The following is a 15,335-nucleotide window of genomic DNA, read 5'->3' as shown; positions in this document are numbered from 1 at the left end:
ACACAACGAAGAGGACACCACAACACACACCTGGGTTAAAAACCTCTCCCACAGACACGGAAAGAACAATACTGGCCAAGGGACTCAACTACAATCACAGGGACGCCAAGACAGCAGACTTCCTAGCAGCACTAAAATGCACACTCAGGAATAATGGACTGACAGAAGAGACACAACGAACAGTGAGACAAAGTATCGCACCTCTGATAACAAGCAAAAGACAAATACATAACCTCAACACCAAGGAGAGAGAAGTACTAAAATCACTAAGAAACTATAAGAACATAATCATACTACCAGCAGACAAAGGCAGAATGACGGTCATCCTGGACAAAGCAGAGTACATCCAAAAAGCACAACTACTTGCAGATACCAACACCTACCAAAAGAGGGAGTTTGACCCCACCCCATAGCTCACCAACAGGATAAACTACACACTCAGGAACCTACAAAAACACGGACATATAACCAGGTCTGACCTACAAAGAATGAAACCTGAAAGCAACAACACCCCCAGATTCTATGGACTACAGAAAGTGCACAAACCAGACATCACACTCAGACCCATAGTATCACTACCAGGGACACCATCACACAAACTGGCTAAAGAATTACAGCAGAAACTGAAACACCTGATCAGCAGATCCAGACATCTACACAATCAACACAGGAATTCTTGGACATCATCAGAAATGTACACATAGACAAGGAAGAAACTATGGTCTCATTCGATGTACCAGCACTATTCACCTCCATCGACAAAACCCTAGCCAGAGAAACAACAGCCAACCTGCTGGAAATACAGAACAGACAACAGGACGTTGAACCTATCAACAAAGACGGCATACTTAAACTACTGGACCTATGCCTCACAACACACTTCACATTCAAAAACCAGATATATGAACAAATCAACGGAACACCCATGGGCTCACCGATCTCTGGACTCAAAGCAGAAGCAGTAATGCAAAGGTTAGAACAAACAGTCTTACCGCAAATTCAACCCAAACTCTGGGTCAGATATGTGGATGACACTTTTGTAATCACTAAAAACACAGAAATAGAGAACACACACCGGATCATCAACGCCACACTCACAGGAATCCGATTCACGAGAGAGGAAGAAAAGGATAACCAACTCCCATTCCTAGACATGTGGGACAATGCTACTATTATAGGACAAGCCAAACAGAGAACAACCAGGGAATTCCTAGAGGCATGGCACTCATCCACAGATTCTATCAACAAACACATCGACCTGGACCCAATATACCGGCCACTGCAGCAGACAGCTGGAACTGACAACCGGAAGCAGCAGAGACAAGCCATTATAAATGCCGGAGGAAACATCACAGAAGCGCTTCACAGGAGGGCCCAAGCACTGAGGATGTCACCTAGACAGGGGACGAAATGTTTGCAACACAAATTCCCAGCTCGGCGAACAGAACCACAACAACGAGCACCCGAGCTACAAATCTTCTCCCAAACTTTGAAAATCCTTCAACAGAGTAAGGTAGATATCTTACATCTACTCCACTTTCCTGCCCAATCTTCAAATCTCTTGATTCCCCTGCAACTCCAAAGATCGATGAGTCTCAGTCTTGAAAATACTTGACAACTGAGCAAAAATCGTCTGGGGTGAAAATTTGGAGATTCAAAACTCTCAGATACAGCGTAGCAAAGCAATGCACCCTCGACATTGTCTCCGCCAAACACTTGTAGGGGCAGGAAAAACATGGGGTCAGATGGAGACTTTGCTCTCTTTTGCACGACTGGGACTTACACTCCAAATTAGGCACAACAAATTGAACACAGAAATACTACCCCAAAAGCCTTCACAGAGGTGCTTTGTTTCACGAAAATGAGGGTTTGGTGCAATGTCATAGGGCTTTAAGGAGACTAGAAGGAGTACAGTCTACTAGCTTTTTTTTTATTCCAAAGGAAAGATATACTTATCTTAAAAGTGATGAAACAGATTCATTTGATGTATTTGGAAAGGCAAGGACTGATTAGGGATAGTCAACATGGCTTTGTGTGTGGGAAACCGTGTGTCACAAATTTGATTGAGTTTTTTGAAGAAGTAACAAAGTGGATTGATGAGGGCAGAACAGTAGATGTGATCTATATGGACTTCAGTAAGGTGTTCGACAAGGTTCCCCATGGGAGACTGGTGAGCAAGGTTAGATCTCATGAAATACAGGGAGAATTAGTCATTTGGATACAGAACTGGCTCAAAGGTAGGAGACAGAGGGTGGTGGTGGAGGGTTGTTTGTCAGACTGGAGGTCTGTGACCAGTGGAGTGCCACAAGGATCGGTGCTAGGTCCACTACTTTATATCATTTACATCAATGATTTGGATGTGAGCATAAGAGGTACAATTAGTAAGTTTGCAGATGACACCAAAATTGGAGGTGTAGTGGACAGCAAAGAAGGTTACCTCAGATTACAATGGGATCTTGACCAGATGGGTCAGTGGGCTGAGAAGTGGCAGATGGAGTTTAATTCAGATAAATACGAGGTGCTGCATTTTGGGAAAGCAAATCTTAGCTGGACTTATGCACTTAATGCTAAGGTCCCAGGGAGTGTTGCTGAACAAAGAGACTTTAGAGTGCAGGTTCATAGCTCCTTGAAAGTGGAGTCACAGGTAGATAGAATAGTGAAGGCGGCGTTTGGTATGCTTTTCTTTATTTGTCAGAGTATTGAGTACAGGAGTTGGGAGGTCATGTTGCAGCTGTACAGGACATTGGTTAGGCCACTGTTGGAATATTGTGTGCAATTCTGGTCTCCTTCCTATCGGAAAGATGTTGTGAAACTTGAAAGGGCTGAGAAAAGATTTGCAAGGATGTTGCCAGGGTTGGAGGATTTGAGCTATAGGGAGAGGCTGAACAGGCTGAACAGGCTGGGGCTGTTTTCCCTGGAGTGTCAGAAGCTGAGGGGTGACCTTATAGAGGTTTACAAAATTGAGAGGCATGGATAGGGTAAACAGACAAAGTCTTTTCCCTGGGGTCGGGGAGTCCAGAACTGGAGGGCACAGGTTTAGGGTGAGAGGGGAAAGATATAAAAGAGACCTAAGGGGCAACTATTTCACACAGAGGATGGTACGTGCATGGAATGAGCTGCCAGAGGAAGTGGTGAGGGCTGGTACAATTGCAACATTGAAGAGGCATTTGGGTGGGTATATGAATAGGAAGGGTTTGGAGAGATATGGGCTGGGTGCTGGTAGGTGGGACTAGATGGAGCTGGGATATCTGGTCGGCATGGACGGGTTGGACTGAAGGGTCTGTTTCCATGCGGTACATCTCTATGACTTGATTCCTGGAAGGAATGCTCAGTCTTATAAGGAGAGGTCAGTTAGAATGGGTCCATATTCACTAATGTAAAAACAATGACTGCAGATGCTGAAAACCAAATACTGGATTAGTGGTGCTGGAAGAGCACAGCAGTTCAGGCAGCATCCAACGAGCAGCGAAATCGACGTTTCGGGCAAAAGCCCTTCATCAGGAATCTAAGTTTGGGAGGCTGAGCAGCTACCTTGCTGAAAAGTAGAAAGTAATGGAATGGTGCAACGGTAGTTGCTGTTTAAGTTTGTTTCTCTCGAGCTAAGATTTACAGAGCCCCAGCTTAACAAACTGTCTGTCGGGAGAGAGGTAATGAGAAACTTCTACACACTGATGTCATGGCTGCTTGGTCATAGACTGTAACCAGCACTGAGATCATCACTATTGGGCTGTTATTACAATAAGTCATCTGAAGTGGGGTCAGGACTGCATACCATGTTTCCCCATTCGCATTGCTTTCTTTGGAGAGAAAGTGGCCGAGTGGAGATTTGATAAAGGATTTTCAAAATGATGGATAGAAGAGATGAGCTGTTCCTGCTTATAGAGGAGACAAGAAAGGGAGGGGGCATAGATTTGGAGCAGCCTATAAACCTAGGAAGGATGATGATGGTAAAAAAAAATACAAGCAGTGCATTCTAGATTTCAAGCATACAGGTCCACCAAGTGCAAAAGTAAACGTTTCACGTGTCACTGATGAGTCATTGGCTAATAACCTTAAATTACAGCCTTCACACCAACGAGAATAAGTTGATCTCGGGCGACTCTGTCCAAACCCTTCAACTCTGACTGTTTCCAGCAAAGTTTGCTTCAACAATCTCCATGTAAAGTAGCCCTGACTTCTCAATCCTCTCCACTTGGAACTAAAACTTGGATTTGCACTTGTATTGTCAACTTGACATATTTCAGTACTCTTCCTTTTTCTACTTCACCTTAAGTTCTTGCTGTCTCAGTGCTCTGTACTTGGCTGCCCTATCTTGGGCACATGAACCATTTCCTCATTAAAAAACAGCCAATTGTTCTTTTTTTCACAATTTTGCTTAGGACAGCTTGCCCTCCAAATGTAGAATTTGGCCTACCTCCAATGTGGTTATTTTAGACAGCATTGGAAACATTAGGTTAGCGCTGATTACTGACCCCCCCAAAGTTCCCTACCACCTGATCGACCGGATTCAGAGCATTCCCAACCAACCAGAATCCTTCCTCTGTCAGCCAGAATAGGCACATTAAAAATAGTCTCCCAAATACGTGCAATAAATACTTTCTAACACGATTTGCCCCTGTTCCACATTCAGAAAACTGAAGTCGTCCGTTATCACGAAACTGTAGTTTCTGCATCTCTTCAGAGTTTCCCTGCAGATCTGATCTTGAATATCTTTCCCACCAGTTGAGGCTGAGTACCCTCATGCAGCTCAGGTGTGCATGGCAAAGGATAGAGCTCCTTCTGGTTTGTTTGATAGTCAATCCCTCTTCAAAACAGGTCATTCCCATGAGTCTGAAAGGAACACTCACGCCTTCATCATCAATCTCTCCGCTTCTGGGCACACTTCCCCAACTCCCCCAAACATCAGTCATCCCTTTCCAAAGCACAGAAGGCCCTAGACACCGGGTGACTCACCCACCTCCACACGTGCTCTCCACTCACCGGATCTCCACCGGTTCCTCGCCTTCTTCAGGATGGCCTGTGCTCAGCTCCGCCCCACCGAACGTGAACGAGATGCAGCTCCGCCGGCGGGGATATTCCGACTTGCGCCTTCGCTGGGCTGGGGAGGAACCCGGTCTATCGCGGGGCAGGCTCTGCAATGTTGTCGGCGGGTGCTGCTCTTGGCCTCGCACACCGGCCACCGACACCAGCACCTTCCCTGGCTCGTCTGCGTCCTGGCCCCAGGCCTCCACACGCTGCCACACCAGCCCGCTGGCCTGCCTGTCGGTACGGTCCCACTCAACTTCCTGGCACAGCACGGCCTCCTCTACCCGCTGCCGTTGTTCATCTATGATCAGAATCCTCCGCTTCTCACCAAATGTGAGAGAGAGAGAGAGAGAGAGAGAGACAGACAGACAGACAGAGAGAGAGAGAGAGAGGAAGGGGAGAGAGATACACAACGTTAGTATCTGAATGGGTACCACATTAACACATCAAAAACCAGTGGTCTCATCAGCAAAACAAGTCACTGTGACTGGTACTTAGAGGTGCATCCTGAACTACAGTAATGGGAGTGCTATCTATCTTTATTTATTCAGGATCTCAATGGAGTCTGGACACTGAGTCAATACTCAAGATTACACACACTATTCTTTTTCCTGACTCTCCCCTGGATGTGCCTGCCATTGATAAGGCCAACATCTGCTTGCCTTCCTTGAGGGACTGGCTGGGTGATTTTATTTTTCACAGAGAAATTAAGAGCCAACCACAACACTGTGAATCTCGGGACACAGGTTGATTAGACTTAGGAAGGATGGCAGATACCCCTCAAAGAGGACAAGAATGAACCAGATCCTTTAAATTGATTATGACCGTCATAATGTCAAGCAGGGATGGGTAACCAGCAAAGTCCACAACTCATGAACAAGTGAATAAATAATTAAAATTACAAGAAAACAGAAATTGCCTTGGTTACCATTTCCGAGAAATTCTAGACTTTAATGGAATGAATTTCAATATCATCAACACCATGAAGGAATGCATCCACGTTCCCAAAAGCCGGACCTTTGGATCAACAAATTAGCATCAAGGGATCCCATTCCATTATTTTGAGTCGTCGGGAAGTTAATCCAGTACGCCTTGTCAATGCGAATCTTCAGACCATTACCAATAATTCAGTTATCTTTTATCATTAGCAGGTTGGTGGAGCGCTCCTCTACACAAACTGGTTGTCCCGTCTGTAAAAAGCCCTCAAAGTCAATACCCACACATTATGCCACTCTGCTACCTCAACTTCCACAGATCTACATACTCGAATTCTTTTCAGGATGTATGGGAGACTCAATCAAGCGCATGGTCTCGTAGGAGTGCTAAATTCAAACAACAGTTTGCCAAAAGCCTATGAGGGACCAAGACACTGCACAACAGCCCCGGGACCTACCATACAGCAGTCTATCCTCATGGATCAGACATTCACACTGCATAATGATGCCCTATTCACGGCTGAGACCTGCAATGTTCTGACAGTCCATCAGTTTTACACTGTACATGGAGAGCTCACATTCAAATCCACAGTGGTATTTTGCACTGGACTAATAATCCAGAGATCTGGCTAATGCACTGGTTGGCATGGGTTTAATCTCACCATGACAGCTGGTGCTATTTAATTAGTTATAATCTGGAATCGATAGCATCTGTAATAGAATCAGCAAAGCTGTATATTTCGAAAACCCAGTGGGTTGATTTATGTTCCTTATGTTGGGGAAGGAAATCTGCCATGCTTGCATGGTCTGGTGTACATGCGACTCCAGACTTGCAATGAAGTGCTTGCATCTGAACAGCCCTCAGTTTACTACAGAGGGAAAGCAGGAGGGCAAAAAGGGGACATGCTTTGCAAATAGAATTAAAGAGAATCCGACGGGCTTTTACAAATACAATTAAGGACAAAAGGGTAACAAGGGAGAGAATAGGGCCCCGCAAAGATCAGCAAGGCAGCCTTTGTGCGGAGCCACAGAAAATGGGGGACGATGGTACTTTGCATCAATGTTGACTGTGGAAAAGAACATGGAAGATATAGAATGGAGAGAAATAAATGGTGACATCTTGAAAAATGTCCATATTACAGAGGAGGAAGTGCTGGATGTCTTGGAACGGTTAAAGGTGGATAAATCTCCAGGGCCTGATCAGGTGTACCCGAGATCTCTGTGGGAAGCTAGAGAAGTGATTGCTGGGCCTTTTGCTGAGATATTTGTATCATCAATAAGCACACGTGACGTACCGAAAGACTGGAGGTTGGCTAACATGGTGCCACTGTTTAAGAAGGGTGGTAAGGACAAGCCACTACAGTCCAGTGAGCCTGACATCGGTGGTGGTCAAGTTGTTGGAGGGAATCCTGAGGGATAGGATGTACGTGTATTTGGAAAGGCAAGGACTTATTTGCGATAGTCAGCATGGCTTTGTGCATGGGAAATCTTGTCTCACAAACTTGATTGAGTTTTTTGAAGTAACAGAGGACTGATGAAGGCAGAGCAGTAGATGTGATCTATATAGATTTTTGTAAGGCATTCGACAAGGTTTGGAGGGATATGGGCCGGGTGCTGGCAGGTGGGACTAAATTGGGTTGGGCTATTTATCGGTATGGATGGGTTGGACTGAAGGGTCTGTTTCCGTGCTGTACGCCTCTATGACTCTAAATGGCCTCGGAAAACATGCAAAGTCAATTAAAATTGGCCAATCTCATCAGCGACATCTGTATTTCAAGGAAGAATTCTGTAAAGTTTCTCTGCTGTCCCAAGACACACGTACTGTATGACAATACTCCCCTCACAGCTTAAAACGCTCACAATGCACTCCTCCACAACCATAAACACAGCCCAGGACTCACAATGTATGAAATGCACAAAGACTTGACCCTTGCAGCCTACACACCCTCATCGCAGCCCAGTGGCCAACAGAACTCAAAAACACAGACCTCATTTCTGCCCTGACGCTCTCAGAGTACAACAGCTCCTTCAAAGTCCCACAGTCTTTAAACAATAGCCAGAAACCCTTGCACTGTAACCCAACACAACCCGACAAACTCATGAAGCACGAACGCCTCATGACACAACCCCTGTAACCATCACACTGGAAGACAAACCCCTCCAATCACAGCCTCAGGACCTCTGTGCTGCACACCAGCATGAACCACCGCCCCTGGATTCTCACACTTTTGATTCCTTCCTCCATATTACTGATCTTATCTCACCTCTTGAAACTATCAATGCTTTGTTACTTAACTACTGACAGTATTCGACCAGATACAGGTCACATGAAATACTTTCATAAAACGTCGCTGCAGTTTCATCAGACGGCGAAATACGAAAAAGCTGATGAAATGTCAGGTGATGTCTCAAAAGGTACAGAATGACAAGAGGCAATAAAAGCCCAGAGTAGGGCAGGGTTGTGGTTCTCCCACATATTATGGGCTCAGAGCAGTTACAAGGCACATTACAGGAGGACGAAGTCTGAGGAAATACGAACATGAACAAAAGTGGTTAGTTACAATCCAGGCAATGGGGACAAAGGTGTGCTTTTCTGATTGAGGGATGGGGCTAGATATAAAGTAGACTGAGCTATACCATCATGCAATACCTTCAGCATTGAAACAGGCCCATGCTTGTCCAGAAACAACTCCTGTAAGCCACTTCCTACTCCCACCAACAAATCTTTTCCTTGTTTTCTCTCCTCGAAATCACACAATGGGGCAATTCAGCATGGCTAATCCACTTAACCTGCACATCTTTGGACTTCGAGAAGAAACTGGAGAACCTGGTGGAAACCTACAAAGACACAGAGAGAACATGTATACTCCACACGGATGGTCACCCAAGGTGGGAATCAAACCCAGATCCCTGGCATTGAGTGTAGAGGTAGCAGATTTCAATCAATGCTATTGGAAGTAAACATGTAACAGTGGATATTTTCATTGCTCTGAATCCAAGATGGGAAGGTGCTGACTGTTCATTTGGTTGGGCAGCCAGAAAAGGTCAACAGCATGGGTCTCAATGCCCGTTTGGTCAACGTGAACTTGGGGCCTGCCTCTTTCCTCCGCACATGGTGAAGGTCATAACTGATGTTTGCATGAACAAACAAGAGATGCAATGCATTGCTTGAAGAGGGCTTACGACCAACAAGGTCACAGGAATTTAAAAACACTTCACAAAAAATGTAAATTGCAGCATGACAGAGAATGAGCAAGGGAGTGGAGTGAATAATTCTTACAATAACCTGGCACAGGCTGAATGGTCTTCTCCTGAGATTGCGTTCCTTACTTTGCGACTGGCATGTACTGTAATTTATACACAGATCACTGTACTGATGGTCAAGAGTACAATGATGGAACAGTAATTGACTGGGTTGCAATTGCTCTTGCCTTTCGGTAGAGGATATGCCTGGGCAATTTTGCACACTGTAAAGTAGATGCACTGCTTGGCTAGTAGCACAGCAAGAACTGGAGCATACATCTTCAGTGCTATTGGCAGTATGTTGTCAGAATCACTGGCATGTGCAGTAGAAAAAGCTTTCAATAACGGCTAATTAATGTGGCTGTGCCTTTTTTTTATTTATCCTATTTTTCTAATCAGCCTATGCAGAAATGTTATTCCTGTACATACCTCTGGAGCATGAGAGACTTGAACCCAGACCTCCTGGTCCAATGGTTAACTAGTGGCTCCTGCTCTGATATCTAGCCTTTCTTGATATCACACAATTAATCAACTCAGCTAGAGACGGTCATGTGAAATGCTAGGGCCCTCTGTAGAAGGCCAAAATGGATTCAGAACCTGGGATCACAGTCTCAGCAAACATCATAGACAGTTTAGGAGCGAGACAAGGAAATACTTCTTTGGGTCACAGCGTGGTCAATCTGTGGAAATCATTACCACAGAAGGTTGTGGAGGCGAAGTCAGAATACATTCAAAAAGAATTTGGTAAATCTTTAAATATTAAAAGCATGAAGAGGCACGGAGAGTTAAAAGAGAATATGGCATTGAGACAGAGGATCCACTGTCATCATAATGAATGCACAGCAGGCTCAAAAAGCCAAGTCATCTATTGCCGGTTTCAGTGAACTTCTGGTTTAAGATTACTGCAAATGCTTCAGCCTTCTCTTTTGCACTGATTTGCTAGACTCACATTTGAAGGATATTTGTAGAGCCGCATACTCCACTGAGTTGTTTGAGAGAGTAAGTGTTAACATCACGTCCCTCTTCAACCCAGTATGACCTCTGTGGGTAACAGGTAAGCTTATTTCCTCATGCCACTCATGCAGAGTAGAACAGACAGTATTAACACCCATGCCCCTCAGATTAAATCTCACCAAGTCCCCAGTCCTGCAGAAAGTCACTGACAGAATTAATCGCTCAGTCTCTTATTCGTAATCTCACCATACTTCCCTCATTCTGTGTATCAGTATCAACGTCACATGTCCCACACAAAACATGACATCATTAACCATCATATCCCTCACACAGACTGACAGTAATAAGCCCCACACTTTTCACACTGAGGATAACAATATCAATCATCCCAAGGGCTCTCACATGGAGAAACAGATAGTATTCATCCCAAGTGGAGTATAACTAACATTAATCCCTGAAATTCATCATATTGAGGGGAACAGATAGTATGAAGCCCTTAGAATCTCTCAGAGGATAACCAACAGCATTAATCTCTGCTGTCCTCAGACTAATTCCCCCATCTGCCAGACACTGAGGGTGACTTACATATCACACGTGCTATTCCTCATACAGAGAGTAGATGACAGTATTAAGCACAATGACAGTATCCAAGAGTATTAATCTCAGTACACTTTAGAGCAAACGTAACTGACAATACAAATTACCCCTCAAGTTCCCTTTCATTACAAGTAAAAGATGGCATTATTCCTCTAAGTCCCTAACAAAGATACACAGAATATTAAATCCCACCCTATCCATCACACTGTTGACAGCAATAAACCATTTATGTGTTTGTCTCCAAATATAAGAGAGAACATTAATCCAACATGGAATCGCAAAATACAGAAGAGACCCTCTAGTCCTTGGTACTGTACCATCAGAAATACACCAGTACTTACATGAGTCCTACTTTCTTTCACTAGGCTCATGTTATGACAATTCAAGTACTCATCCAAGATCTTTTTAAAGGTTGTGAGGTTTCCTCTGTTGCTTATAAGTAATGGACAGTATTAATTAACTCATCTTTCAGAATAAACAGACTGTATTAATCTGATGCCATTCAGAACACGCGACAGTATTATTCAGCACATCACACCCTGAGAATAAGACAATGTTGATTGCCAAGATCCCAAGTGCAACTAAGATTTAATCACCCTCAGTTCCGTATCCTAATCTTCCCACTTTCTTCATGCTGAAGTAACAGTGTTATTCACCGCAATACCCACAAATAGTAACACTAATAATTCCCCGTAATTTCTGTAACACTGAATGACTTATTAACCATCCCAGATACCTCACATTGAGAAAAACAGGCAGTATTAATTTCTAAGATCCATGAAGTCTAAACACTATTCATACACACACAACTCTTATGCTGAAAGTGAAAGGCAGTACTCACCCCCACGTTTCTCACAGTGACAAACAATATTAACCCTCGCATGTCTATCATATGGTGAGAAATGGGCAGTACTAATCTTGCATCCCTCACAATGAGAGAGATTATTAATCCAGGTATCTCTCAATAAGAATAATGGACAGTATTAATCCCCAGGTCCCTCACAAACTGACAAAATTACATCACCCAGCCCCTCATTCTGAGACTAAAGGATAATATTATCCACCCTCAGAGAAATAGCATTAATACTCTGATAGGTAAAAACAATGACTGCAGATGCTGAAAACCAAATACTGGATTAGTGGTGCTGGAAGAGCACAGCAATTCAGGCAGCATCCAACGAACAGCGAAATCAACGTTTCGGGCAAAAGCCCTTCAACTGCCTTTATTCCTGATGAAGGGCTTTTGCCCGAAACGTTGATTTTGCTGCTCGTTGGATGCTGCCTGAACTGCTGTGCTCTTCCAGCACCACTAATCCAGTATTAATACTCTGATAGTCAACACTGAGCAAAGCAGACAGTACTAATCAGCTAACGTACCACATGCTGAGAGAAACATTCAATCTCATGCCTGTCACTTGCACATGAAAAACAGTTTTAATCTAGACTGATGCCACACTGTGGGTAGTGTTAGGATTACTCACCATGTCACTCAGAGTAGGAGTGACAGTACTAATCTCCATATCACTGAAATGGATTAGCAGATAGTATTAATCGACCTGTTACACCAGGAAGACAAATGTTCATGCTTTCATCTCTCATCTGAAGAGTGTTAGTAAAAACCCTATGCCCTTTGCACAGTAACTCAATATAAATCCTGTGTCTCTCACACCTAGTAATAACCCTTACTAATTTTCATACCAATAATGAGACAGTATTAGTTCATGTATCTCAGAGTAACAGACAGCATCAATTCCCCAAAGTCCCTCACATTGTGCGTAACAGACAGTACTAACACCTCCATGTCCCTCAACAAGTGTAACAGGTAGTATTAACCCCCATGTGCCTCACACAGAGAGAAACAGAAAGCATCAGTTTCCTACATCACCCCCACCATGCCCTGGCAGTAATAATCTGACAGTATCACCTGCCCTGATGTTAATCATCCAACAGTATCATCTGCCCTGCGGTAATAAGGGTCAATGGGCTGAGAAGTGGCAGATGGAGTTTAATTCAGATAAACGTGAGGTGCTGCATTTTCGGAAAGCAAATCTTAATGGTAAGGTCCCAGGGAGTGTTGCTGAACAAAGAAACCTTGGAGTGCATGTTCATAGGTCCTTGAAAGTGGAGTCGCGGGTATGTAAGATAGTGAAGGTGACGTTTGGTATGTTTTCTTTTATTGGTCAGAGTATTGAGTACAGGAGTTGGGAGGTCATGTTGCGGCTGTACAGGACATTAGTTAGGCCACTGTTGGAATATTGCATGCAATTCTGGTCTCCTTCCTATCGGAAAGATGTTGTGAAACTTGAAAGTGCTCAGAAAAGATTTGCAAGGATGTTGCCAAGGCTTTGAACTATAGGGAGAGGCTGAACAGGCTGGGGCTGTTTTCCCTGGAACGTCGGAGGCTGAGGGGTGACCTTATAGAGGTTTACAAAATTACGAGGGGCATGGGTAGGATAAATAGTCAAGGTCTTTTCCCTGAGGTGGGGGATCCAGAACTAGAGGGCATAGGTTTAGGGGGAGAGGGGGAAAGATATAAAAGAGACCTATGGGGCAACTGTATCACACAGAAGCTGGTACGTGTATGGAATGAGCTGCCAGAGGATGTGGTGGAGGCTGGTACAATTGCAACATTGATGAGGCATTTGGATGGGTTTATGGATAGGAAGGGTTTGGAGGGATATGGGCCGGGTGCTGGCGGGTGGGACTAGATTGGGTTGGGCTATCTGGGACAGCATGGACGGGCTGGACCGAAGGGTCTGTTTCCGCGCTGTACCGTCTCTAATGACCTGACAGTGTCACCTGCTCCCTGACAGTAACAACCAGTGTGAATCCGGCTGACTGCCGCTGACCTGCTGCTGCTCCCTGGCCGAGGCCTCGCTCTGCTCCTGGCCCGCCGGGTAAAGCGAGCAGTCCGTCCGTCCGGCGGCAAGGCCCGTTTCCTCAGGCTCGGCCTCCACCTTCACCATGCCGCCGCCGCCGCCGCCTCCTCCGTCCTCCTCCTCCTCCTCCTCCTCCTCCCCGTCCTCCTGCTGCTGCTGCTGCTGCTGCTCCTCCAGCCCCAGCTCCTGTTTGACGGTGCAGGGTGCGGCCAGGCCTAGCTCCGCGCGGCCTTGTGTTTCAGGCTCAGGTCGCCCCCTGACCCTGCTCCTCCCCCGGTGTCTCTCCTCCTCCTCCTCTTTCTCCTTCTCCTCCTCCTCCTCCTCTTCCTCTTCTTCTTCCTCCTCCTCCTGTCCTTCACCTTCAGGCTGCTGCTGCTGCCGCCGCTCCACACCCCCGGGACCCGGGCCTGCCCGATGACAATGAACAGAGGCCCCGCTCCGGTTCTCCGCCGCCATGTTGCTCACACTCTCCGAGGAGGGAGGGAATACGTCACTGCGCGCGCGGGGACGTACGGCGCGTGCGCGTCCGCCCGCCCTCGCTCCTTCCCTCCCCGCAAGGGCTTCGCCTTACGACAAACGACGCCAAGCGTGGCGGTGCACCCGGTGACGGACAGCTCCTGTCCCCGCCCCCTTTCACCCCCCGGCCCCACCCCGGGGTGTGACTAACTCGGCCAAACCGCGCATGCGTCGCGGGATCCCAAGGGCGGAGCGAGCTTCATTGACCCCGCCCCGATATCCTGAGCAAGTCCCTCCCGCGGACTTGGTGAACGGCGCATGCGAGGTGGCGCGCCGCTGATGGACACCTCCTTTCCCCCCCCCCAAGCACCCCCTTCAATCACTTGAAGGCCAGCCCCCGGAAGCTTAAACCCGTCAAACAGCGCGTGCGTCCCGGCCTGACGCTGATGGACACATTCCTTCCCCGCCCCGTTTGCCTGTGAGCCCCGCCCCTGCGCTCCATTGCGCGCGCCCTCCATACAAACAGCGCATGCGTCGGGGCCAGGCGATGAATGACACTTATGTCCCCGCCCCCTTTCCACTGAAGACTTACATCGGGAGGGGACAGTCACAGTAGAGCAAGTGACAGCAAATAGTCTAAGAGTCACACATTCTGAAAGCGGCACAGTAGCTCAGTGTTTAGCACTGCTGGCTCACAGCACCAGGACCCAGGTGGAGTTTGCACAGTCCCCCTGTGTTCTGCGCTCCCACAGTCCAAAGATGTGCAGGCTAGGTGAATTGGTCATGCTAAATTGCCAATGTTGTTAGGTGCATTAGTTAGGGGGAACGGGTTACACTTCGGAGGGTCAGCGACTAGTTGGGCCGAAGAGCCTGTACCCACACTGTAGGGAATCTAATCAAATGCCTAAAGTCACAGCCACCGGGCCAGAGTCAGAGTGTGACAGAGACAGAGTCACATAGAGAGTCAGACGGTCACAGAATCAGACATTCGTAGACCCAGAGATGCACAGAGTTTTGAGAGTCAACTAGTCAGAGAGTCACTGAGTGACAGAGTCATAAAGAGTCAGAGGCACAAATTTACAGACTAAGGCAGTCGCAAAGTCTATGAGTCTATGAGTCACAAAGTAACAGAGTCACAAAGTTAGAGGCTCAAAGTCACAGAGGCAGAGTCACAGCTTCAGAATCTGAGAATTACTGAGTCATAGAGTCTCATTCACAGAGTGACTGACTCAGGGAGTCAGAATGT

At 46.2% G+C, this 15,335-nt stretch overlaps 1 protein-coding gene across 2 annotated transcripts in view; it reads right to left on the bottom strand.

Moving 5' to 3' along the window:
• LOC140468522 (uncharacterized) overlaps positions 1-14,126 on the bottom strand; it is a 76,363-nt gene extending 62,237 nt beyond the window's left edge. The window contains exons 1-2 of one of the 2 annotated variants that reach the window (XM_072564607.1): positions 13,604-14,126; positions 4,981-5,345 (exon numbers count right to left, since the gene is read on the bottom strand). In XM_072564607.1, coding sequence (XP_072420708.1) covers positions 4,981-5,345; positions 13,604-14,089 — 851 coding nt within the window. In that variant the 5' untranslated portion in view covers positions 14,090-14,126. The remainder of the gene's footprint in view (positions 1-4,980; positions 5,346-13,603) is intronic. The other variant, XM_072564608.1, reaches the window with a different exon arrangement.
• Positions 14,127-15,335: the final 1,209 nt, after the last annotated feature.

This window comes from Chiloscyllium punctatum, chromosome 47, assembly GCF_047496795.1.
Source record: "Chiloscyllium punctatum isolate Juve2018m chromosome 47, sChiPun1.3, whole genome shotgun sequence".
NCBI classification, from domain to species: domain Eukaryota; kingdom Metazoa; phylum Chordata; class Chondrichthyes; order Orectolobiformes; family Hemiscylliidae; genus Chiloscyllium; species Chiloscyllium punctatum.
Note: the sequence above shows the minus strand (reverse complement) of the source record. Positions and strands in the feature narration are given on the sequence as shown.